The 27406-nt window shown below is 36.5% G+C and overlaps 1 protein-coding gene across 6 annotated transcripts in view; it reads right to left on the reverse strand.

The window, feature by feature from the left end:
• ROBO1 (roundabout guidance receptor 1) overlaps positions 1–27406 on the reverse strand; it is a 448126-nt gene that overhangs the window by 90054 nt on the left and 330666 nt on the right. For 5 of the 6 annotated variants that reach the window (XM_036349265.1, XM_036349270.1, XM_036349267.1 and 2 more), the window contains exons 7-8: positions 5909–5917; positions 1635–1759 (exon numbers count right to left, since the gene is read on the reverse strand). In XM_036349265.1, coding sequence (XP_036205158.1) covers positions 1635–1759; positions 5909–5917 — 134 coding nt within the window. The remainder of the gene's footprint in view (positions 1–1634; positions 1760–5908; positions 5918–27406) is intronic. The other variant, XM_036349266.1, reaches the window with a different exon arrangement.

Below are 27406 nucleotides of genomic sequence, written 5' to 3' on the forward strand. Positions count from 1 at the left end.
CTAATAACAAAAACAATTTCTTAAAAGTAAGTTACATCGCCCTGGCTGGTGTGGCTCAGTTGGTTGAGTGTCATCCCATACACCAAAGGGTTGTCGGTTCGATTCCAAGTCAGGGCACAGGCCTGAGCTGCAGATTCAGTCCCCAGTAGGGGGAATATGTGAGGTAGCCAATTAATGTTTCACTCACATTATTGTTTCTCTTTCTTCCTCCTTCCCCCTTCCTCTCTCAAAAAATCAATAAGATAGTAAATTGTATCATTAAACAAAACAAAACCAAATTAAAATTATTTTGAAATTTGATGTAAAGTTTAAATATCTTAAGGAATAATTTATTTACATAATTAAATGAATTGCTTAAATGTTACTTTATTAAGAACTAGTGGAAGTTCTAGAAGGAACTAGTGGATTTACTAATATTGCTACACAAATTTTCTTATATAATACACTTCCAGTTCTTCCTGTTCTACTAAAATATTTTGTTTTTTCTTGTCTGTCAGCAAATTTAGTCTTTTGAGGCCTAATGGAATATGTTAGAATCAACCAAGTTACTAGAACTCGAATGATGTCCTACTTACCATAATCAAGTTAATATTTGCTTACCAAAGGACAATGGTAAACTTGATGTTACTGCCTACAGAAGATTACTGATTACAGTGAGGAAACTACTTAGATGATATTTATTAGCACAGTATAAGCAAGACCATGAAACAACACACCCATGTGTGATTTAAGGAAACAATGAAAGCGGTTAGGAATGTATATATGCATTAAAAATGAATGATAACCCTTCTTTTACAAGTATCAGAAACAAAAGAGAAAAAATTCCCTTTATTGAAGAAGGCAAGTTATTAAGAGATAAGAATAAAAGACTTCCATTTTACAAACCATTTTATTTTAAAGTTTCCTATTATTTTAAAAGTGAAATTGTTTCAAAATTTCCTTTTCATTAAGCTGAAGTCTAACAGTTAACTTAGATTCTGTAAGGGCATACATCTCTACATCATAGTTTCAGGGCATATAGAAAATTATGTTTTATGAAATGTTTAGATAGTATGATTTGATAGTAAATGCTGATCACATAGGATCATTTTAAAAGAATTAGAATATACTGAGCTGTATTTAGCATGATATCTATGTTAAAGAAAATTCCATATTGTCTGATAAAATTTTAATGGATCCATAAAATAAGTGAATAAGACACTTCTAATTGCTGATGCTTTTATAGGTATTGCACTAAATAATTGTCACCTCTGTTTTAAATGTGTATAAGTATAATTTAACATATAATTATAGATATTTGCATAATATAAATTATAACTAATTATGTTGAGAAGAACATTTTTTAATGTTGCTGAATTGGAAATAAAAATAATTTTACATAATAAAACAATTACTATTCTATATACCACCCTGTGTATCAGGAAGGAAAATTGCTTAGAGAATTAAAACAATGAAGAAAATTTTGTCTTCTCTTTCAATGCAAAAATTTCTATGACACTGAGAATTCACAATTTTTTACAGCGACAGCTATATGACTAAATAATATATTATGCATATAAATACACACACATATTTATACATATATATGCCTGGCTCCTATTTTTGCTGATTGAAATAATAGACCAAAACCATACCTGACTCCCCTCTCTCCTCCAAAAAATAGCTGGTTGAGGATTTCCAGTTGCTTCACACTGAAAAGTTACAGTTCTCCCCAAGGCCACAACCTGGTCACGGGGCTTCACAACAAAATGCGGAGGTTCTAAAGGAGATGAAAGAAATCACACTGAATTAAAAGCATGTAGTTATTGTCTTAATTGAGAAATCTGCTGATATCCCAACTGCTGTCGTTATCTTATACAACTTGTTAAGTACTGTAGTCCATAATGTGCAAATTCTCATCCTTAATTCAATTGATGCTTAATTGTAGTATATTTATAGAATGGAATAGGGTTTTTTGTGAAGAGGTATTGGTGTTTTCTTATTTTTATTACCTGACCTTCTAAGGTTAACCTCTAAATTAAAGAGAGTTCTTGAGCTACAATTTGACCCCTTACATTAATTCTAAGTAATCCTGAAATTTGATTGAATAACTATCTTTTCTCATTTAGAGTTGCTTAAATGTGAACGGGCTGTAATCATACACACAAGAACCTCCTGATGTAGGCAGGTCCTAAGATTACATTAACTCAAAAGCTCCTGAAATGCTACCATGCAAATTATAACCCTTTAAAATCCTTAGTCCAATTACTTGAATAGAAATGCATTTAAAGCAATAGTAGAGTCCAATGCCTCCTTCATTTACATAGGCAAGGGCATGTTCAAACAGAATATATATGGAAATGAGGGCAAATTTGAAACATCTGCTCATCTTGACACTATAAATACTGCCAGCTTTGTCCAAACTGTTTGATTTATACAGACTTAAATGGCCACTTCATCCAGCAGTAAATAGACTGTCAGAAAATTGTCTCAGTTACATCAAGACCAATGGCAGCTGAAAACATTAGGTGTGCTGATGGAGTCACTCCTGGGGGGAGAAAAAATGCTTGTTTGGGCTGTGCTCTATGCTTGGAAAAATGTGCACTGAATGTAAGTCTTTCTACCTTCTGTTTACACTTTTCACATTCATTTCTTATCAACTGTCTGAAACACCTAATTATTCTCATCTCATCTCACTTCAAATTGAAGGGAATGTTTCAAGCCAGGCATTTGACAGTTTATATAGGGTAGGGTTCTTCTAATCCACTTTTTAAGACTGTTTCATTGTTTCTAACATTTTCCTTAAAAGTCCTTTTAGTTACTTATGTCAATCACTTAGGTTACCTCTATAAAAATAATATTCAGATTATTTATACTCTGAATTTGCCTCCACTCTGCTCACAAGAACATTATTTGTTAATGAAGGTGAAGATTTGAAAGGGTATTTTTCTCTAGCTGAATATTTCTGGTCAATTAATCTAAGATACACACACAAAAATTTTTATAATATATTTCATGTATACATTATATATATATATATATACATATATATATACATATATATATATATACATATATATATATTAATTGAAATAACTCTTCAGAAAAGGAAATATGTAAAAGAACTAAACTGAAGATAACATGATGGCAAAACTGAAGAAAGCAATTACATCTCCTAACTTCTTCTATACTCCCTTTTTATTTTTAATTGAGGTTTAGTAGAAATTATACCATTTGACTAGAAAATTATAGGAGAGCCAAAAAATCAGGCCAAATGCCTTCAAAGGTTTTGTAACTTATAGGGAAGAAAATACGAAGTTAGGAGATATAGGTTTAGGTTCAATTTGGTAACGCTAAAGTTCTAGCTTATAATTTTTTTTTAAAACTCTGATTGTAATTGAATGGTTTACTCATGAATTTAGCAAACACTATCATTATCCAGGTATAATAAGCATGGACATCATTGCTTGGGGATTTTCCTCCATAACACATCATTCATACAGGAGCACTGGATTCCTTCCTTAAGGGTTGGAGTGATTAATTGATGTAGATATCAGAGGAAAAACTGAAAGGACTGACTGGATAATAAACCAAAGCCAGAAGAGACTTTAATTTGTTTCAATAAGAAACACCAAATTATTAATTAAGTGAATGGGAGAATATAACTTTCCAATATGCAGGGAATTTGGGTAGGAAAGTATAAATATTTTAACCATTTAGACAAGTAAAAACTTCGGGTGGTCTTTTTCCTATTTTCCGAAGCATGTCTAATAATGTGTGCCAGAATCCACGTTTCTTTCATAAAATGCCAGCTCTCCTCCAACCTCAAAGACCTACTTGGGAACAAGGGGTGCAAACCCTTATGCTAACTACATTTTCCTGCAGCAATCCTTCCACACAGGATATTCAACTGGAAATGAATTTACTACATTTAAAGGTATATTGTTGAGCCAACATCAACAGTGACATCAGCCACAAGATATGTCTTAGAAATATAACAAAAAATGTACAGGGGTTGGCAAGAATAGGTTTACAGTTAGTATATGAAACACAGTTTAATCTTATATTATTATGTATTAATTATTGTATTATTTTCCATTCAACTATAAACCTACTTTTACCCACCCCTGTATGGTAAACAGCAGATGTAAATATATCTCTAATTCATTTAAAAACAATATAAATGAATTAAATACACCTATCAATCCATCTTAATCACCTATCCATTTAGATTGAGAAGGCCGTTCATAATATGCATCTACTTGATGTTTATAATAAAATGTTAAAATATTTTTCAAGGCTATAACATTTAAACTTCCTATAATTAAATATAAATAATCATGGTACTAATGTTACATATGGTCAGTCTTGAAAATTCAGAAAATTAGACAAGCAAAGAAAAGAAAAGCAACCTATAATTCAACCATGCAAACTGGACCATACTGTATTCAAATGCAATATCATTTTAATGACTCTTTAATAATCGATATACAAGTTACCTTAAATTATTTAACCAATCCTTTAGTTTTAAATTTGGATTGTTTTCAATTTTCACTATTAAAAATAGTGGTAAGATTAACAGCTTCTCAATTATATTCAAAATTATTTCAACTCACACTTTCTCTAATAGGGCACTTTCCTTGGAAAGCTCACAAACACCGAGCATTAACATCTCAGCCAAACTGAACTTGGGATCTCCGCCTATTTAGCATTTTTATGTCAATTTCATTAAGCACTTATTTTCATATTACCTTGTTGTTGAGATCCTATTTGTTGTAGACTGTGTTCTACGCTTATCTTTTTATTGCTAAGAACTATTTATAGACTAAGATTTTATCTACTTCTCAGATATATGGTAGAGAGCTTTACATTTTGTTAAATCTTTTTAACCTGGTTAGGTGTTATTGTTATTCTATCAATAATATTATATAATGTAGATTACATAATACATAATATATAAATATGCAACTCCATTCTTATCCTGTACTTTTGCCTTTATTTTTTATATTTAAATTTTAATCATCTATATCTTTGTATATAAAGTTGTATAGAGAAAGCTATTTTTTTTTCAAATAGCCTATTATTATATCACCATTATTGAACAATCCAATCTATCTGTATCAATATGAAGTGACACCTTTATAATTTTTGTGCAGCTTTTTAACTGAAAAAAAAAAGAGAGGAGATATTTTTAGGGTCAAAATTATTTTCTAACATAACAGCATATGCGTACAAAAATCTCCAAAAATGGCATTCCTGCATCCCTTTAAAGGGTGAATGGACCTTCCCCAATGTACTGACCATGACAGTATTTAGGAACCTAATAACTATTTATATGAGAAGAAATGTTTATCAAAGCAAACTTTAATAAATTTTGGGCACATCATATAGTTATTCCTTGCACAAAATGTAGTCAATCTGACACATAGATATGAAAATGAGTGCAAACAACTTGAACTGCAAGGTTATTCACCAATAGGACTTTTAATTACCATTATTGAACACTGTTATAAAATCTCAGATAGACAAACATGAATATGTAAACATGTTTTGAACAAAAAAGTCCAAATTGTTTTCTGGGCACCTATTTTGGTTTGTTTATCTTATGAGATATAAATTGAAACATTAATTCAACCAAAATACAGACTATCACGTATTTTATCACTCATGAGAGAAAAAAAAATAAGGACTCAGATCACACATCATTCAATAAAACATAAAGTTAGCAACCCATTACCTTTACTCTTTGTCAGTTACCCATACTTCCTGCAGACTTTATTCTGTGCAGTCTGTCTTTGTGGCCAATGACAAGTGAAACATGGAGGCTGATTGGTTGAAGGACATGGAAGGGTATGGATGGAAAGGGGAAGAGAAGTTCCAGTCACAGTGACACGATGATTAGAAGATGGCCAATAAAATGTCAACTTACCAGACACAACTAAAACGAAAAAAAGAAAACATGGAATAAATAAAAATAAAGAAACAGAACGAAACAGAAAAAGTAATAAGATTTGACTTAACAATGATCTTTCTTTTAAAAGAAAATAAAGAACACATTAATATTTGAATGCATGGTTCGTACTGTCCATGAATGAGTATATTTTGTTAGTATTTTAAGTATAATCATGAATAATTTAAGAAAATTAGAAATGAATATTAAAATCTCTTCAATGATTAGATGACAGAGCTACAGTGGATGACAGCTATAAAATTATAAAACACTTTTCAATGACTACATTTTTTTTACTAGATGAAAGGATTAGATAACTATATGTTTAAAGAGGTTTTTTTAAAAAAACACTATAAATATTAATTGATAATGTTATGTAGATTAGATATCAAACATCTTAATCAAAGATAAAGAAGCATTATATTCTATAACTCCACCATCCGATTATTTTGTAAAGGTTTATGCTGCCAATAATATTCTATTAAACTGTGTTTCTCATACTTGAATTAGCATACATAATTACCCTAAGGTCTGTTTAAAATACAGATTATGATTCTATAGGTCAGGAGTGTGGCCTGAAATTTTGTGTTTCTAAAAATCACCCGGATGCTGTTGGCCCATGATCACAGGTTGAGTATAAAGGCTATTAAAAGGCCTTATATTTAAATTATTGCATATTTTTAATTGAGAAGACATAAAAAATGTGAACACATTATGAAAACACAGAAAATTTTATAACACTAATAAAGTCATAATCATATTATCTGTTTTCAATGATGAATCATCAGGCATTTTAACATATCAAGTAATAAATATTTTAAATACTGGAAAATGATTGTTTTGTATCATTCTTTTAGAAGTAATGGCAATTCCTACTGTCAAATGTAGAACTTTTGCATAAAAGCCCAGTAGACAACCACAATAAATTTTATTCAGATAAGTAATTCCCATTTTAACAAGTTCAAGTTAAAGAGTCTTAATATACATTCCTATAGTTTAAGTAAATGAACTATGCTAAGCACTGCTGCAGTGAAATGATAAAGTTTTAAAAGAGACAAAAGTTACCTATTGTTACCACATATACAAAACTTAAAGGTAACTCAGAAACACATTTTAACTCACACTTTACCTTTAATGTGAATGAAATAACTTGTCTTAACTTTTCCTTGAAAGAAAAATACTTTAAGCATACTTTTTCATTCACTCAGGCAAGAAAAGGGAAAATCTTTCTCATTTACTCAAGCATAATGTTTATAATAGAATCACCTATGCTATCCAGATTTGAAAACACAAAGTAAAGCAGACTTGGTTACACTTCTTGAAACCTCAAAAATGATGTCTCTTAAATGACAGCAAGGAATTCTTGGGAACTACGAGAGAGAACCTGACAAACTGTAACACAGGATTTTGCTTTAAAAAGCCTCGAAAAGTTGCAGAATCATATTTTGGGGTAATTTGTGAATATATATTTGATCTAATTATACTTTTACAAATCAAGCCTATTTAAAATTGAGAGATAAGAGGGATGATTCCTAAATGTTTTCTAGTATATTTTCAGTAATTTAAAATTCCTTAAACATTTCAAAAATATCCAACATGTTAGAAATAAGAAACTTACTGGAAGGCAGCTCATTTAAAATTAAATAAGTGCATTTTCCTTGCGCATAGGTTTTACCAGCAATTAAGTCATAGGTGTTGAATCTTTTATTAATTAAAATCCAATGTGTTTAAGAATTTGCCTGACTGGCATGGCTCAGTGGTTGAGCATTGACCTATGAACCAGGAGGTCACAGTTGGATTCCAAGTCAGGGCACATGCCCAGGTTGCAGGCTCAGTCCCCAGTGTAGAGTATGCAGCAGGCAGCTGATCAATGATTCTCATCATTGATGTTTCTATCTTTCTCCCCCTGTCCCTTCCTCTCTGGAATTTATATATATATATGTTTTTTCAAGACAACTATTTGCATATCGTGTCAATGACAATAATTGTAAAATATTTCATAGTCTCTTAAGGACACTAAAAGTTACCTAAGAACAACATCTAACATAGAAGCTTCTGAAATATAAGTTTTTGAAAGGACTCTATGCTGAATAATCATTTTAACTTTTAGCAACCATTATTCTCAGGAAATGATTCCTCTTATCCAAATGAAAACCTGTCACAATTTAATCCCCTTTTCATTTGTTCTAGTTTCAGTAAACAAATAAATGCATCAATATTCTCCACATAAAATCCTTTGAGTCATTTGAAGGAAATTATCATCCCAAACTGTCTTTTCTAAAAACTAACGGTAGAACTGTCTCTAAATTTTCTCCTTGTTCTCTCAAGGATTTTCTTTCCATACAGAGTGGGGAACATCTCTACAATAGTTAATGCCCATTATTGTCCAGTTAGGTATGTCCAGAAACAATCAGAGAAAAGCAGAGTCACTTGGCTCCTGTTCCTTCATTATATACTAACTAGAGTCCCAGTGCATGAAATTTGTGCACTCGGGAGGGGGGTGTCCGTCAGCCTGACCTGCACCCTCTCACAGTCCAGCAGCCATCAAGGGAAGTCCGACTGATGGTATAGGCCCACTCCCTGTGGGAAGCGGGCCTAAGGTGGCAGTCGGACATCCTTAGTGCCCGACTCAGGGCTTCTGGCTGAGCAGCACTTCCCCTGTGGAGGCGCTGACCACCAAGGGGCATCTCCTGCATTGAGCGTCTGCCCCTTGGTGGTGGTCAGTGAGCATCATAGTGACTGGTAGTTCTGCTGTTTGGTCAATTTGCATATTAGCCTTTTATTATATAGGAATAGAGGCCCAGTGCACAAAAATTTGTGACCTCGGGGGGGGGAGGGGCTGGGTGGGATCCTTCAGCCCAGCCTGTGCCCTCTCACACTCTGGGAACCCTCGGGGGATGACCACCTGCTGGCTTAGGCCCGCTCTCTGGGGGATTAGGCCTAAACTGGCAATCAGACATCCCTCTGGCAGCCCGGGAGCCTTCAGGGGATGTCTACTTGCCAATGGGGAGCAGGCCTAAGCAGTAGTCGGACATCCTTAGCACTGCTGAGGAGGCGGGAGAGGCTCCCACCACCGTGCTGTACTGGCAGCCATCAGCCTGGCTTGTGGCTGAGCAGAGCTCCCTCTGTGGGAGCGCACTGACCACCAGGGGGCAGCTCCTGCATAGAGCGTCTGCCCCCCTGGTGGTCAGTGTGTGTCATAGTGACCAGTCATTCCCAGTCCTTCTGCTGTTAGAATCAGTTTGCATATTACCCTTTTATTATATAGGATAGAGGCCTGGTTACAGGTAGGGGCTGGATGGTTTGACCTGAAGGTTATCCCAGATCAGGGTGGGGGTCCCGCTTGAGTGCCTGGCCAGCCTGGGTGAGGGGCTGATGGCTGTTTGCATCTGGTCACACCCCCTTCAGGGTGGGGGTCCCCACTGGGGTGCCTGGCCAGCCTGGGTGAGGGGCTGATGGCTGTTTGCAGGCTGGCCACACCCTCTTTAAGGTGTGGGGGTCCCCACTGGGGTACCTGGCCAGTCTGGGTGAGGGGCTGAGGGCCATTTTCAGCCTGGCCAAGCACCCCCCCCCCCCCCCCCCCCGGTGACAGAAGCTCCCAACCTCTCCTTTTTTTCTTCTTTTTTTTTGGGGGGGGGAGGGGATTTATTTACCTTCTATAATTGAAAGTTTGTAGCCTTGAGAGGAACTCAGAGTGAGCCAGGGCAGGCGGGAGGGAAACCTCCTGCTTGCTCCAGCTCTGTGGCCATGGACAGCTGAAAGCAGGTACCTGGGGTTTATTTATCTTCTATAGTGAAAACTTTGTTGCTTTGAGTGGAGCTCAGAGCCGGCCACAGCAGGCGGGAAGTTGGCTTCCTCCATCATTGAGGCAACCAAGCTGCCTGCTTGCTCCAGCTCCGTGGCTGCCGGCCGCCATTTTGGTTAGGTTAATTTGCATGTAGTCGCTCTGACTGGCTGGTGGGCATGGCTTAAGGTGTAGCAAAGGTATGGTCAATCTGCATGTTTGTCTTTTATTAGTGTAGATGTTTGTGATTTATGGGTGGCTTTTCTCTTATCCTTGTAACTCTTCTCAAAAACTTTTCTTCCTGCTTTAAAGGATTGGGACACCTCTACTCCAACTCCCTTTTCCCTCACAGGAGGAGGAAAAGCCTGTTTATCTCTAATCTATACTAATAAAAGGGTAATATGCTAATTAGACCAGGAGACCTTCTGGGAGACCTTCCGGACAAAGCCATTGTGGCAGGGGTGAGGCAGAGGCTGTTAGGGGCGATCAGGCCAGGAGGGGAGGGGAATTGTGGGTGATCAGGCTGGCAGGGGGGCAGTTTGGGGCGAGCAGGCTGGCAGGGGGGCAGTTGGTGGCAAACAGGCAATCGGGGGGCAGTTGGGGGCAAGCAGGCCGATGGGGGGGCAGTTGGGGGTGATCAGGCTGGCAGGGGGGGAAGTTGGGGGCAAGTAGGTCTGCTAGGGGGAGTTGGGGGCGAGAAGGCCTGGGGGGAGAAGTTAGGGGTGTGCAGGCCAGCAGGCGGAGTGGTTAGGGGTGATCAGGCAGGCAGGCAGGTGAGTGGTTAGGAGCCAGCAGTCCCAGATTGCGAGAGGGTTTTCCGACTGCCGGTTTAGGCCTGATACCTGTGGGACATCCCCCAAGGGTCCCACACTGGAGAGGGTGCACCCCCCCTGCACAAATTGCATGCACCAGGCCACTAGTAAAACAATAAAACTCTAAAAGGTTAGTGCTGGAAGTGACCTTACAACTTATCAGTCTACCCTATCCTTTTTGCAGGAGAAACAGAGAACCTAACTTGTTAAATAACTTTCTCAAGGTCACAGATGACTAACCAAAGACTGCATTCCAGGCCACTTGACTAAATCCAAGTCTCTGTACAAATGTTTCAACTGGTTAATCCGTTCAGGGAGAACTACATATGCAATAGAACACAAAATATAGTTGATTTTACATGTAAGTTGTCATAAGCTGTTTAACCTAAAGTCATTACTACTTACATATAAAAACTATTTTTACATTCTTTGTGATATTAAAAAACCTTTTAAGAATATTTAGCTATTGTTTAAAAAGACATAGAAAACTAACAGGTGTGAAGAACACAGACTTAAAACCTTTTAAAAAGCTCCCCTTTTGATGAAATAAGAACAATTAACACAGTCATTCTTAAGGGTGGATCGATTTTATGGGAAGGCAGCTATGCTCACCACTATACCACCAATGCAACCTAGGGTGGATCAATTTTAATCAAAATACTTAAACTGAAGAAAAGAATACTCTTTTGAAGCATGAGAACAAATAATACTTTAACAAAAATTCTTTTTTTAAAGTAGATAGTGCAAATATATTTTAAGAGATTACAAATGTGCTATTTAATTTTTAAAGCTTTTTTTTTTCACTATTGGTTTTAAAGAGAGGAAGGGGAGAGAGAGAGAGAGAGAAACATTGATGAGAGAGAGAAACATCAATTGGTTGCCTCCTGTAAACTCCACAACCAGGGATCAAATCTGCAACCAGGTCATGTGCCCTGACAGGGAATGGAACCTGCCACCCTTTGATATACAGGATGATACTGCAACCAAATCGGCCGCATTAGCAGGGTTAAAAGTGCTATTTAATTTTTTAAACATAGCAATATTATGCAGATTACAATCCATCTCCAGTAACAGATCTCCAGTAATTAGGTGAAGGGTTAGAGGACTTGCTGCAAGCTGAATTTGTAGAAACCATATTGTTTTCACCTAGATTATATTTTCTTATGGGAATGGGGGAATTATTGAAAGTCTAAATATCCTATATAATAAAAGCCTAATATGCAAATCAACCCAACATCTGGATGACTGGTGGAACAACCAGTCACTATGACGTGCACTGACCACCAGGGGGGCAGACGCTCAACACAGGAGCTGCCCCCAGCCCATAGGCCCAAGGCTGGCCAAGGCGGGTGCCAGCGGGGGCCCCCTCGATGCCCCGCAGATAGGCTCTGATCACCGGCCAGGCCTAGGGACCCACCCATGCATGAATTTCATGCATCAGGCCTCTAGTGTATATGTAAATATTTATTATATATATATATATTTATATCAGTGATGGTGAACCTATGACATGCATGTCAGAGGTGACATGCATACTCATTTTTTTGGTTGATTTTTCTTTGTCAAATGGCATTTAAATATATAAAAAATATCAAAAATATAAGTCTTTGTTTTACTATGGTTGCAAATATCAAAAAATTTCTATATGTGACACGGCACCAGAGTTAAGTTAGGGTTTTTCAAAATGCTGACACGCCAAGCTCAAAAGGTCCGCCATCACTGATTTATATAAGACATAAATTATATGACTATAAAACGGGGTTTTTTTTTTTGCATCTAAAAGGACAAAAGGATAACTTTCATTAAAGACAGTTAGAAATAATACAAATATTATATACTTGACTAATAGAGTTTTTTCCCTAAACAACTGTTTAAAAGTTGTTTGGGAGAATTTAGCCTTTCTCTCTCTCTCTCAAATATATATATTTGTATATATATATAGTATAAAAGACTTTCTCTTTTGAATATTACAAGTTATTTAATTACTTTGAAATCTTCTCTCTAAGAATATACACTGTTCAGACAATAATCTTTAGTTATAAATAGGATAAACTAAGAGAGAAAGGAGGTAAAATGGAATGAAGAAAGAGAGCAAGGAAGAAAAGAAGGGAGGGATGGAGTGGGGCAGGGAGAAAGAAAAGACTCATTTTTTTTTTTCTGTTTGTAATATTTGGGAGACAGAATTCGGACAGATTATAAATGTTTGAAACTATTCAGAAGCTGGAAGAAGAGACATTTTTTGGTCTGAGAAAATAAATTAGCTGGATAGATACTTGAGTCTTCAAATCAGGTCTATAAATACAACGAGCAGCCAGTCTTGATAACTACTTAGGCCAGACAAGAAGATAATGGGCCTAAATAATAGCACGAATTACTTAGGCAAAGTATAGAAAAGAAGCAGTTAACAGTAAAGGTCAGTGAACCATGGATTGGTTGCCAACTGTGATGTCTCCAGAGGTCTTTAAAAATGGGATTTATATACACTTGGCAACGACAGCTTAGCTATAACCCCATCTGGTAAAGGAATAGAGCAGTTGACTCAAAGAGCTTTCTATGCTATGATTTTAAGAGTTTGGAAATTCAGAGTCAGAGGAGGAGAATGGATATATATCCCTCTGCTCCCAATGTTTTCCCATGATTATTTATATACAAATGCATATTCTACAAGTAAATGCCCTCAAAAATATTTTTTAGTTAATATTACAGTAAGCTGATGAAGTACTTTATACATATAGCTCATATGATAAATTCAGAAGATAACAAATATTGCAGTAAAGTAAAATATTTGCATAATTGGCACAATATTATGACTAAGGTTGTGGTGTTTCTGCATTGAGAACTAAATTTTGGAAGGTTAATGGCAATTTGAGTTTATACTTATAAGTTATACAAAATGTTGATATTTTTCACTGGTGGCTTTGGCCATACAATTATTTTAAAATGTAATGACAAAATATATATGGGTCATGTTTTCTCAATGGGCAAAAACTAAAACCATTTCTCCTAACAATAGGAAAAACATAGGGATATCTGCTTTCACCACTATTATTCAACATAGTACTAGAAATCCTAGCCATAGCAATCAGACAAGAAGAAAAAATAAGAGGCATCCCAATTGGAAAGAAGTAAAACAGCCATTATTTGCAGATGACATGATATTGTACAAAGAAAACCCTAAAGACTCCACCAAAAAAATTACTAGATTTAATAAATGAATCTGACAATATAGCAGGATATAAAATTAACAGTCAGAAATTGATGGCATTTTTATACACCAAAAACAAACTCTCAGAAAAAAAAAAAATGAAAACAAAACAAAACAATCCCATTCACCATTACATCAAAAAAATTAAGATACTTAAGAATACACTTATCTTCTGGATTTATCGTATGAGCTATGTGTTTGAAGTACTTCATCAGCTTAAGGTAATACTACCTAAAAGGAGATAAAAGACCTGTACTTGGAAAACTATAGGATGTTGAAAACAGAGATAGAAGAAGATATAAACAAGTAGAAGAATATACTATGTTCATGGATTGGTAGAATGAACATCATTAAATTGTCCATACTATCCAAAATGATCTATAGGTTCAATGCAATCCCCATTAAAATAACAAAGGCATATCTCAGAGATCTAGAACAAACGCTCCAAAAATGTATATGGAACAACAACAACAAAAAAAAAGACCCCGAATAACTGCAGCAATCTGAAGAAAAAAGAACAAAGTTGGAGGGAATCACAATATCAGATATCAAGTTATACTACAAAGCCACTGTAATCAAAACAGCCTGGTACTGGCACAAGAACAGGCATATAGATCAATGGAACAGGACAGAGAACCCAGAAATTAACCCAAGCCATTATGCTCAAATAATATTTGACAAAGGAGGCAAGAGCATACATTGAAGCAGAGACAGTCTCTTCAATAAATGCTGTTGGGAAAATTGGACAGATATGAGCAAAAAAAATGAAACTAGACCACCAACTTACAACACATACAAGAATAAATTCAAAATGGATAAAAGACTTAAATGTAGAATGCAAAACCATAAAAATCTTAGAAGAAACCATAGGTAGCAAAATCTCAGACATCTTTCATTGCAATATGTTTACAGATACATCTACAGATACATCTACAGCAAAGGAAACTAAGGAGAAAATAAGTAAATGAGACTACATCAAAATAAAATGTTTCTGCACAGCAAAAGAAACCATCAACAAAATGAAAAGAGAGCCCACTGCATGGGAAAACATATTTGCCAATGATAAAATTGATAAAGGTGTAATATCCAAAATATATATAAGGAACTCATATAACTTAACAAAAGGAAGACAATTCAATTAAAAAATGGGCAAAGGACCAAAATAGACACTTCTCCAAAAGGGACAGACCGAAGGCCAAGAGACATGAAAAAATGCTCAAAGTCACTATATCATTGGAGAAAGTCAAATTAAAACCACAATGAGATATCATCTCACACCAGTCAGAATCATCAACAAATTAACAAATGATGAGTGATGGCGAGGATGTGGAGAAAATGGAACCTTAGTACACTGCAGGTGGGAATGCAGACTGGTGCAGCAACAGTATGGAGTTTCCTCAAAAAATTAAAAATGGAACTCCCATTTGACCTAGTGATCACACTTCTAGGAATATATGCTAAGAAACCTGAAACACCAATCAGAAAGGACATATGCACCCCTATGTTTATAAGCACCATAATTTACAATAGCTATGACTTGGAAACAGCCCAGGTGCCCACCAGCAGATGAGTGGATAAAAAAGCTGTGGTACATTTACACAATGGAATACTACTTGGCAATAAAAAATAAAGACCTCTTACCATTTGCAACAGCATGGAGGGACCTGGAGAGTATTATGCTAAGGGAAATAAGCCAGTCAGAGAAAGACAAGTTTGACATCATCTCACTCATATGTGGAATCTAGTGAACAAAATAAACCGATGAACAAAATAGATTCAGAGACATAGAAGCATGGAACAGACTGGAATTTCAGAAGGAAGAGGGGGTTGGGTGGGGATTGATTTACCTGGAACTTATATGCATATGTGCATAGCCCATGGACACAGACAAAAGAGTGGTAAAGGCTTGGAAGGGGCGGGAGCAGGGTAGAGGGGATCAATGGGGAAAAAACACACACACAAAGGGCATTTGTAATACATTCAACAATAAAGATAGATTAAAAAAATGTAATGACAAGAGATGTGCACATTATTTGTGTCTAAAATAATTTAAGTATTCTAAATTGCTAAGAGGACTCTATAGAAGATTTCACAGTTAAGTAAATTATCTATGTTTGTAAAAACCCATCCTACCAGTAAATATCAGAGAGCAGCAGTTTTCTTGAATGGGCCACAAATGAAATCTCCTTGACACAGGAATTCTTCTGCTAGTTCAAAGATATTAGTTTCCATTATTAGTAGCTAAATAATAAGGAATCCTTAAATTGATGTCACTTTTTTATCATTTTCATATATTTTTGAATAGCAGAACTCAATTAACAATATGACATACTTGCTATGTAAACATCACATTCCAAAAGAATATGAATAGAGTAAAAGTAGTTAAGTTACATGATTTGGGGGTGGGGGGATGAAACACATTTTTATTAAAATAGAGGAACATTTAAATTTTCAAGCAGTGAAGCTATCTACATTTGAACTGACAAAAACTCAGTCACTGTTAAGCTAGACCAATTATATTCATACATACTGATGAATGATAATATCTCTAATAATTAAAAACCTTTAGAATATTTGAATACTAAGATATGATTTCTTTTTTGGGAAAAGATTAAGTTTAACATAAAAGCCTGTCATTCTGTCTTTCACCTTTTTAGACATAAAAATAGAGCAATTAAGATGGCATTTTTAGAATATATTTAATGGATCCATAAAATACTATGAACTTTTCTCCTCCATTCAAATCTTAGATTATTCTGTAGATTGATAGTTCTGGAGATAATTCTGGTTGTCACAACTGAAGGGGGTGGTGCTACTAGCATCTAGTGGACAGAGGCCAGGAATGCTGGTAAGTATCCCACAATGCACAAGAAGGCTCCCCCCAATAAAGGGTGACCCAGCCCAAAATATCAATAGTGCCAGGACTGAGAAACCTCACTGTAGATTATCTATTCAGCCTAAGGTTCAACAGAACACTAACAAATAATTATTCCCCCAAAGATTTAAGAAGTGCCCTGCACAATATCGGCATATCATCAGTACTCAGAAAAAGTTAATATTCTTCCTCTTTTATGTCAGCTCCTAAAAATGTCTCCTTACAAAAAGCAGTTAGTAAATGGTGCAACTTAACTGTTTACCTACTAAAGAGATTAAAACACAACTATCTAGCAGTCTATGACAATTTGTCTGCCACCTGACAGAATTTCAGGATCATAATTCGAATGGTAATATTCCCTAAATCAATTTAGAAAGTCAGAAACCTATGTCTTTTCTCTCCCTCCTCCTTGAGATACACAATCCATTATAAAATTCCACAGCTTTTATTTTCTAACTACATAGGATGATACATATTAATTAATTAGATTTAGTCTGGTAATCATTTTGCAATATATACAAATATCAAATCGTTATGTTGTATACCTGAAATTAATATAATGTTCTATGTCAATGTAATTATTTAAATGCATGACTCATAATTTAATATATTAAATTAACATAGATACATAGTTATTCAGCTAATATATGAACAATTTTCAAACATAAAAAGGATTTGGGGAGGAAATGACTCATGCTATATTTTATTTTCTCAGAGAAAAGCAATGTCAAATAGCCAATATCATCTCTAAAAAGTGATGTGATGCAACCTTTTAGGAACAACAATAAATGTCAAATATATACAGTCAGAAATCAAAATATATGTTCATAGTTTGCTATGTAGTATAAAGACATATCTGACCTCAATTTTCTCACCTATAAAACTTGCCAAAGTAAATGATTTGTAAGCTCCATACATGTTTAACATTCAAGATCTCAACACTGCAGTACAGAAATTATATAATTTAACATTAATTTCCAAGTAAACTAAATCAGGCCAATTTATTTATTATCACTTATATTTAGTAATTTAGTACATTTGGGAAAACACAAGAGCACACCTCATCTCTTTATTAATGCCCTAAAAAGAAGACTGTTTGAAATCACTATTCCACCATCCACAAAGATAACTTTTTAAAGCATATCATATATTTTTAAATATGTTTTTATTGGTTTTGGAGAGAGGGAGAGAGAGAGACAGAAACATCATTGAAAGAGAATCATCAATTGGCTGCCTCCTGCATGCCCCCTACTGGGAATTGAGCCCACAACCCTGGCATGTGCCCTGACAAGGAATTGAACCATGACCTACTGGTTCATGGGTCAATGATCAACCACTGAGCCATACCAGCTGGGCAGGCATGTCATATTTTTAAATTACTGAAATAAGGCTCAGAGGATGCCAGCTTCTGCATAATAGTGAAGTACTCTAATAATGACCCTGATGCTTGGTATGCTGGAAGGATTTGTGAATCTACTGGAATAAGTACTGTTTAGCATAATTATTACTGTCTTGTATACCTATAAAACATTTATTAAAATAATTTAAAAAATCAATACATATGGATACATAAAAAGTCAAATTTTTCAGTTATCTTTCATCCTTAATTTATCTAGGATTCCCATAGGAAGAAATGTGTCCTTAATGGCAAATAGTCGGCTTTACCAAAAATTTGCTTTATGATAATTTGCTTTATGATTATTCTCTTTTAAACAATGAATTATCTCAATCACTATGTCCTAACAATTCTACATAAAATAGAATATAGTAATGTGAAATAAGGTAGAATTAATTATTTTTACATTAAGTTATACACAACATTACAAAATAATTCTAAGTTATGTGAGATTAAGCTATGTTAGCAATGAATATAATATTTTAAAATGAGCTACTTGTCAATGTCTAGAGGGAAAAAACAATTTACTTTTCTAAATTTCATCCTCATACTGAGTATTCAGATTGTACAGATACACACCACTCAATTACATATTTCTATTTCCACATCGATGCAGTCATTTGAGCATGTAGGTTGCTAAAGACAGTTGCTAAGTCATATATCTATAGCATTGGTCCAAGAAAGCCTTATCCTCTGTTATGTAGATGAATAAATCACAGTAAAGCTCAGAAAATAATGGAAGGCCCATGGTGTGCTATTTACTGGTGTGGAGCAGTGTCATTATTTGTCACAGAATCATCTTATGTATCAATTATTTCCTGTAGCTGACTGCTCTACTTTTTTCTTCAAGCACTTGCTTGGCACACACATTAAGAGAGTGCTTCAAATTCTCTGTAGGAAGGCCATGTGGTGAATGCCTTTCCTTTGAATAATTTTTAAGATTTACATCAGTTTGTTTGAAATAACTGAAAGCAACCAAAAACCTTTATGAGTGAATGAAAGAAATCTAAGATAATGTCCAATCTTCAACAGTCATTAGGGTTAAAACGGCTGTTTCTGAAAGGCTATAAGAACACAAGAAGTTCTTTACTTTGTCCTTCCTACAGAAAAAAAAGAAAGAGAAAAAGAATCATAGGCCATAATGCTGCTGAGTCTCAATCAAATCAAATAGCATAAAAACCAGCAGGAGCGGAGCTCAGCATCCTATTTACGCCCCTGGATGAGAACAGTTAGGAGAGGGAGCCCTTCTCACAAATCATTCTCTTGTTAAATTCTGCAGTGGGACTTCATTAAGCTCTTGGCTGATGGCATTTCACTCTCAGCCTGCTCACAAAGCGCTCAGCTTGGCAACACTGATTCTTTAAAAGTCTCCACACACACACACTGTCTCCTTGGGTTTTCTTTTTACAACCACAAATCTTTTTCTCCTCAGCCCTTCATATCATCTACTGATTTTTTTAAAAAAATCATTACTTAAACTAGAAGATAAACAACTGCAGCAACAATAACAACAAAAAAAATCACAAAAAAATCTACTACAATAAATTCTATAAGGGAGGCTTTTTGAATAAGACTTGAGTTTAGCATTAAATGTTGCAGTAAAGGGATGAACAAAATAGGTCCAGAGGCATGGATGCATGGAACAGAATGAGAGATCTGAGGGGAGGGTGGGGGCTGGGAAGAGATTAACCAAAGAACATATATGCATATATTCATAGCCCATGGCCATAGACAATAGTGTGGGGAAGGCCTGGGGTGGGGCGGGGGCTGGGTATAGGAGGGCAATGGGGTGAATGGAAGACATCTGTAATATTGTCAATAATTAAAACAAAGTAGCAATACATATACCAGGAGATAGCACATAAATATAACACTGTGATACATAAATATACATTATAATTATATATGAATATAATTACATATAAAATTATATAATTATAATTTATAATCATATATAAACATATATAACTATATATATTAATATATATAATATAATATTAATTATATATATATATATATATATATATATATATATATATATATATATATATAAATGTAAATATTCCCAACCTCCAAAGCACTCTTTACTATAGCACCACGGGCCTCTGTAGATTATAGCCACATGTCATGAAGAATCATTCCCCAAAGAACCAGTCTACTCCATCTTGTCAGAGTCTGGCACAAATGTCACATACATATCAAGGTTCTTAAAGTATTCTAGTAAAGCTTTTGGGGACTTACAATATGTATTTCATCAAAAATGCTGATGAACTCACAGTTCTTAAGCAGGACCTTGCATTGTAGTAAACCTAACTTGAACCTGCAAAAAGGCCCCTTGACACAGTTAGTTTTGGCTTTGACTCAAATAGCCACATTAATGGACAGAAACAATGAACTATTATACTGCCAGCTTTTCCGAAATCAGCAATTCAAGGAAACTGTTCCAACAAATGATTTAAATGAAGTCTACATCAAAGAAAGGGAACTCAGAACTGAAAGCCCAGCTTTTTCTCTCATTACTTCTTTTATGCCTGGATATCATACAGGCTCTAAAAAGTCATATGACTCTTACGCAAAGATCTCATATGCTGATAGGAAGCTGAACATAGCAAGCCCTATGTACAGAAACCACAAATTTATAAAACGTGCCTTCTTTCCCCCATAGTTTGTTTTTGAATGCAGGTTTATTAAATTTTATCTCCTACTACTGGCGATGGAAGTCACAGCAATCTATATTTATATTCTGCAACAGTTATTTAGTGACCCATGTGGTTTGGTTATCTTCACAGTTGTTACTTCACATCTTAGGAAACGGTCAAAGGCACAGACACATATTTATTTTCATGGATTATGCCTTCGGATCCATTTTCAAGACTATTAAAGTTTTAAGTTATATGGAAGGTATTACTGGGAACCATCTATCCAAATTATTTTTATCTCCAATTAATTCAATTGTTCCAATATATGAATTATATTTATTCAAGGCGCAGGGAAGGGATTCAATATAATTGATTCTATCAGGAAATTTACCAGCAGTGAACATACCAGGAGGGATATTAATTATGTTTAGTGGTTAAAGAAAATCATGTTAATTATGGACCTGTTTAACAACAAAAAAAACCTTCATTATTTGGGTCTCAAATGCATTTGTATGTATGTGCATCATGTAAACATAATCAACACAAACAAAAGTATTTTTAACTAAATACAGAGTTCATGTAATATAGTTCAGTTATCTGTTGTCTGAGGCAACTAGAATAACCATCTACCACAGTTGCAGAAGCCCTGAGAGTCATGGCTTATTGAAAAGTATTTATTGCATGTATGCCTATGCAAAGTACTGTGGGAGATGCGCACATACCCCAGAGCCTAGTCCTTTCCTACAGCTAGCGATAAGAGCACTGAAGGCACATGAAGTCCTCATTCTGACACACACAAAGAAGCACACTGAAGTGACCTCCTCTGTCTTTCTATCATCATTGCTTCCTCTTTTATTAAGCATTTAAATGCTTCAAATAATGTGCTCAAAATGTCATATTTAGTAGCTTATTTAACCCTCAAAACAAACTTATAAGTTAGACATTTTCACACATTTTACTGTTGAGAAAACTGAAAACCAGAAATTAAATAACTAGACATTCAGCATTTGAATCCAATTATGTCTGCCAGAAAAGACTGTACTATTGATTTGGTTTTACAGAATGTTTGCTAAAAGCAGCCACGGGGGCGGGGGGTGGGGGGGCGGTCGGCGAGGTTTCTCTTTTAAAACACTTTCCAAAGAAATATTGAGGAGTAATTTTCAAAGATAGATCTCAATATCAAAGAGACACAGAAATAATCTTTGCGGAAAAATGAAACAATTACCAAACTCTACATTAATTAGCTAAAAAAAAAAAAAATTAAATCTCCCCTGGCCAGGTGGCTCAGTTTGTTGGACCATCATCCAGTATACCAAAGAAAGGTTGCGGATTCAATCCTCGGCCGGGTACGGATTGATGTTTCCGTCTCATCTCTCTCTCTCTCTCTCTCTCTCTCTCTCTCTCTCTCTCTCTCTCTCTCTCTCTTTCTCCCCCCCCCTTCCTCCCTCTCTCCCTCCTCCATTCCTTCCTTCCAGTCAAGTGAGGTAGGCATTAAAATGCAGTAAAGGTGGCAATAGTATCCGATGGGTACATGAATGGAGCAATTCCTAACATGCATTGGTGTGGGGACTGTCTGCAAAGCTTCTTGAAGGATTCTTACTTGATTTGAGTCCAAGGATAAGAATAAGTAGCAAGTAGAAGAAGGGCCAAGGCATTTTAGACCAACATAAGGAAAAGCCCAGAGGTAAGCTACATAACAAGTGCATGAAAATATGTAAACAATATAATGATCCTAGGCTGAAGAGAGGCCCCTTGACACAGTTAGTTTTGGTTTGGACTCAAATAACCACGTTAACGGTCAGAAACAATTAGAGAAGAGGTCAGCGGCAGAGCGCTAGCAAGCATTTTGGATGTTATCCTGGAGAGATGGGAACAATGAGAACTTTTTTGGATAAAATTAATGTAACTAGATTTATGTTTTAGGCAGATAAACACGTTGTGTGGAGAATGGAGTCCATGTGCCAAGATGGAGGAAAGGAACTGGTTAGAGCTTAACCATTTCACTGTTAGAGGAAAGAGGCCTGCATTAAAGCAATAATAAGAAATAAGTGAGTAAAGGCTGGCCCCACATCACCCAAGCTATCTACTGACGAGCATCTGCAGTTACACTGCCTTCAACTGCATGTAGAACATGAGACACCTGAGCTCTGATGCCTCGTCTCCTCCCACTTTCACTGCATCACTATTATTTCCTGTGAATAAACAATCACATTCTGAGTTAGTAGAAACTTAAACGCTTAGCCAGACCCCTGATAGCTGCTTCTTGCTACACTGAAAGTTCTACCTGCTGTGCAATCCCCAGTCTATTGACATCTCATAGGAGTCAATAATAAACTTCAGTCCCCAAGTTATTTCAGCAAAGCTTCTTGTGTGAAGCATGAGGTTCGCTTGCAGCAAGGAGAAAGGCTCTAGAAAACATCCCATTAGTAGTAAAAAAGTCAGCCAAAAGACAGGAGTCTCTTTTCCTACCACAGTGCCTCCCCGGTCTCATGTCAATCTCAGACTTTAAGGCTCAGCCTTCCAGAAGCTGTCAGTGGCTAATCAGCCCTAATGAGGAAGGCTCTGTCCCTTCACTGTACAGTAGACATAAATACTGATGGGAAAATAACAACTCTCCAGACAGAAGACAATGCACTTTCTTTGGGTCATTCATTGAAACATTCCTTATTGTATGTCTACAATATCATTTAAAGAGACAGTGACATCCTCATGATATCATATTTTGTAATTTTAGAATTAAAACAGGTGATGACATTGAGAGAATGGAGCAATATCACATCAAGAGAAGAAAGATGAAGCACTTAGGAGAAAAGAGCTGGGATTGCACAAAATCCTATTTGTCTAGGAACAGAGAATCATCTGGTTCAGAGATGCCTGGCATCTGCCTTTTCTTTTAACAGAGCAGTTGCTAAAAGGGCATAGAAGCAACTGTTTCTTGAGCTACGAAGAATCACTGGTCCCTGTGAGAGGCCTGCAGAGCAGTACAGTGGGGTGTGAAGTAAGATCTAAATGTCCAGCTTCCAGTGTCTGACTGGCCCAGCACTCGAGGCTACAGGGAAAGGGGAGGACTAAATGTCTTTTAGTTCCTATTGAAAGAGAGACAGACAAAAATGGGATCAGATTTTCTTAATGTTTCAACGCAGTGAAGATAACATGTGATTGCCTGGGAAGTGGCTGGTGTATGGAAGTCAGTTTTCAGTTTGGTTTCCTGTGACAGGCATGTGGTGGGAACATGATCACTCTGGTGAGAGAGAGACACAAATTTACTCTGGAAATGAAATTTTAACAGTAATAAGAGCTGCTTTATCTGTAAAATTGCAAAGGGAATGGAAGGATTAACAATGCCATCTAGTTTGCCTTGTTTAAGCAATGAGTATCCCTGAAGCAAAGAGGCACAGGAATTCTTAGAGACAGACAGCAAACTTGGAAATGGGAGAAATGTAGAGTTTCAACTGTATGTGGCATTATCTTCTATGTTTCTTTTGGGATATCACTCCTCAAAAATGAAATTATTTAAAATGCTATCAAAATGATTGTCATAATAAAAAATAATTACTAGTTTAAAGGATTTGTTACCAATACTATAGTAAATAAAATTATTTTTCTTCCTATATTTTTCTTTTAATTATTTTGAACCTACATCCATTATGCTTTTCTTAAAGGCTACCGGCAGCCAAAGAAAAAACAAAACAAAACACAAAAAACCCGCACAAAAAACCCCACTCACTTTTTAAATTAACCATGAATTTGGTTAAAAAAGAAAAATAAAAACAAGTAACAAATTTAAGTGGGCTGTCATGTAATTCCAAAAAGAACCCCAAGGCCCACGTGGCAAGCATATAATAGAGGTCTAGTAGGTTTCGATTAAGATAGTAAAATATAAAACAAACCTGCTACAAATCTTGGAACACCAAGCAGAGGCATAAATTTAAGTGTTAGTGGCACACTGTTTAAAAACCTGGCAGGGCACCTCTATGCATCTATTTTGTTCTGGTTAGAGTTTATATTTTATAGGCATGTCACAACCTATAAAATGGTTATAAATACCACAGTCTATATCTTCTCTGTACGAGATGGAGCCTTATGCAATATGAAACACTAGTTCAGAGGATAATTCTTTCCTACCAAGACAGAGCCAGCAATCCCAACACTTGTCAAAATGAGACATTAAAGTGCAAATATTACAATGAAATAAAGCAAAACTGAGGTGACATGTTTTTACAAAGATGTCTGATTCTGTTTGTGTATTTTAACTTCACAGAGAGAATTCTTGAGGAGGTGGGTAGATATTATACCTATGGAGGAAAAATCAGGATACACTCTAAGTATAAATACAACAGCACTGATGGTTTAAAATTATAGGTAATAAACCTTTGACTTTTCCAGGAAATAACAGAACATCATATGCAGGTTAAATGAATTTTCTGATTAACAAGGATTTAAGCAGAAAGACTTTCTCTGTTGTAATTATTCTGAACAGCATTACTTCACCATTTTTCATTGGTCATGTAACAGACATTACTTTTTAATAGGTCAAGTTACTACACAGCCTTTGAGTCTCCTCTGACAGTTTCAATGACACAACAAAATTGACATGAAAATTAAAGGAATCTCGATGTTCCTTTTATTGACTAAACATTAACAGAGGTCTGGATGTATATATTTTTAATCAGTAGCTTCCTCATAGTATCAAATATTACCAAAATTTACCTTTTTTCATCTTCTACATTATAAATAATTAATATTTTTATTGTATTCAGTGGCTTTTGGATTCTGCCTTCCAAGAAAAAGTAATCCAAACAATACTATGTGAGATACGTATGTGGTGCGGTTTTAGGGGTGAAGTGACTTGCTGTTAATGGGATGTGACCTCATATTTTACTGACAGCTGAATTGTAGCTTCCAAGTAGTCATGAAGGAGAAGAGCAGTTTTTGAGGATATCTGCTCCTGGATAATCTTACTAGTCCCAAAACTAATTACCAGGAAACACCCCTAATTTATAGAAAGATAACCTGAAATGCTGAGAATCCAAACAATTAGAAAACAGTCACTTTTAGAGTTAAGAGAACCAGAATAGGGACCAAATATCTGTTGCTGAACATTTTTCCATAACAATAACACTGCATTGCACATAAATGTAATTGTTTTTATTCATTTCTGTTCCCAATGGTCATAATTTTCATTATTTTATATAGTTACCTTGCAAAACGTCAGCATAAATCTAGCACAAGTTTTGATGGCACTAACAAAATCCAACACATTTACTATAAAATCTAATAAGGTGTTTTTTAATGAAAATGTAATATTTTATATTAGAAAAGTTTTAGTTAATGTTATATAATAAATGATCATTACTATATTTTCATTTAACATTTCTCAGTTACAATAGCAAAGAAAAATGATCTGTCTAGAGTTATATAAACATTACTATTTTCCTTACAAAATAACCAATAATTATTAAAATTAAGCAATAAAGCTATCAATAATAACACTAATCCTATCCTAGCTAATAAAAGAGAAACATGGTAATTAGCTGTACCTCCGCTACCCTTCCCATTGGCTAATCAGGGCGATATGCAAATTAACTGCCAGCCAAGATGGCAGCCGGCAGCCAGGCAGCTTGAAGTGAACATGAGGCTTGCTTGCTTCAGTGACGGAGGACTCCAACGTTCCCTGCCTGCCGCTGCCGGGCTCTGAGCTTGCAGTTTGAAACATTGTTACGAATATAGAAGCTAAACAAAACCCCAGAAACCTGCTTTCAGCCAGCCGGGATCTCAGAGCTGGAGTTGAAACAGTGTTTCGATTATAGAACCCAAACAAACCAGATACCTGCTTTCAACAGCCGAGGTCTAAGAGTTGGAGCCAAGCCTCAGAGCTAAAGCTGGCCCAGAATAAAAAGAAAAAAAGGAGCGGTTGGGAGCTTCAGTCACCCAACAGCCTGAAAACAGCCCTCAGCCCCTCACCCAGACTGGCCAGGCACCCCAGTGGGGACCCCCACCCTGAAGGGTGTGTGACCAGCTACAAACAGCCATCATCCCATCACCCAGGCTGGCCAGGCACCCCAGTGGGGACCCCCACCCTGATTCAGGACACCCTTCAGGGCAAACCAGCCAGCCCCCACCAGTGCACCAGGCCTCTATCCTATATAGTAAAAGGGTAATATGCCTCCCAGCACTGGGATCAGCGTGACAGAGGGCAGCGCCGAAACCCCCTGATCGCCCTGTGGCTTTGTGTGTGACAGGGGGCGGGGCCACAACCTCCCTATCTGCCCTGCTCTGTTTGTGACAGGGGAAGGTGCCCCAACCCCCTGATCGCCCTGCGGCTCTGTGTGTGACAGGGTGCAGCGCCCCTACCCCACCCCCCACGGGCCCTGCTCTGTGTGTGATGGGGTAGAGCCATAACCTCCCCATCGGCCCTGCCCTGAGTGTGACAGGGTGCGGCGCCCCAACCCCCTGATCCGCCCTGCTCTGTGTGTGACGGGGGTGGTGCCCCAACTCCCCCATCGGCCCTACTCTGTGAGTGACGGGGGGAGCTCCCCAACCCCCTGATGGGCCCTGTTTTGTGCGTGACAGGGGGAGCTCCCCAACCCCCTGATCGACCCTGCTCTGTGCGTGACAGAGTACGGAGCCCCAACCCCCCTGATGGGCCCTGCTCTCTGAGTGACGGGGCAGCGCCCCAACCCCCTGATTGGCCCTGCTCTGTGCGTGACAGGGGGTGGCACTACAACCTCCCCATTGACTCTGCCTTGAGTGTGACAGGGGGCGG

This window comes from Myotis myotis, unplaced genomic scaffold (genome assembly GCF_014108235.1).
Source record: "Myotis myotis isolate mMyoMyo1 unplaced genomic scaffold, mMyoMyo1.p scaffold_m19_p_2, whole genome shotgun sequence".
NCBI classification, from domain to species: domain Eukaryota; kingdom Metazoa; phylum Chordata; class Mammalia; order Chiroptera; family Vespertilionidae; genus Myotis; species Myotis myotis.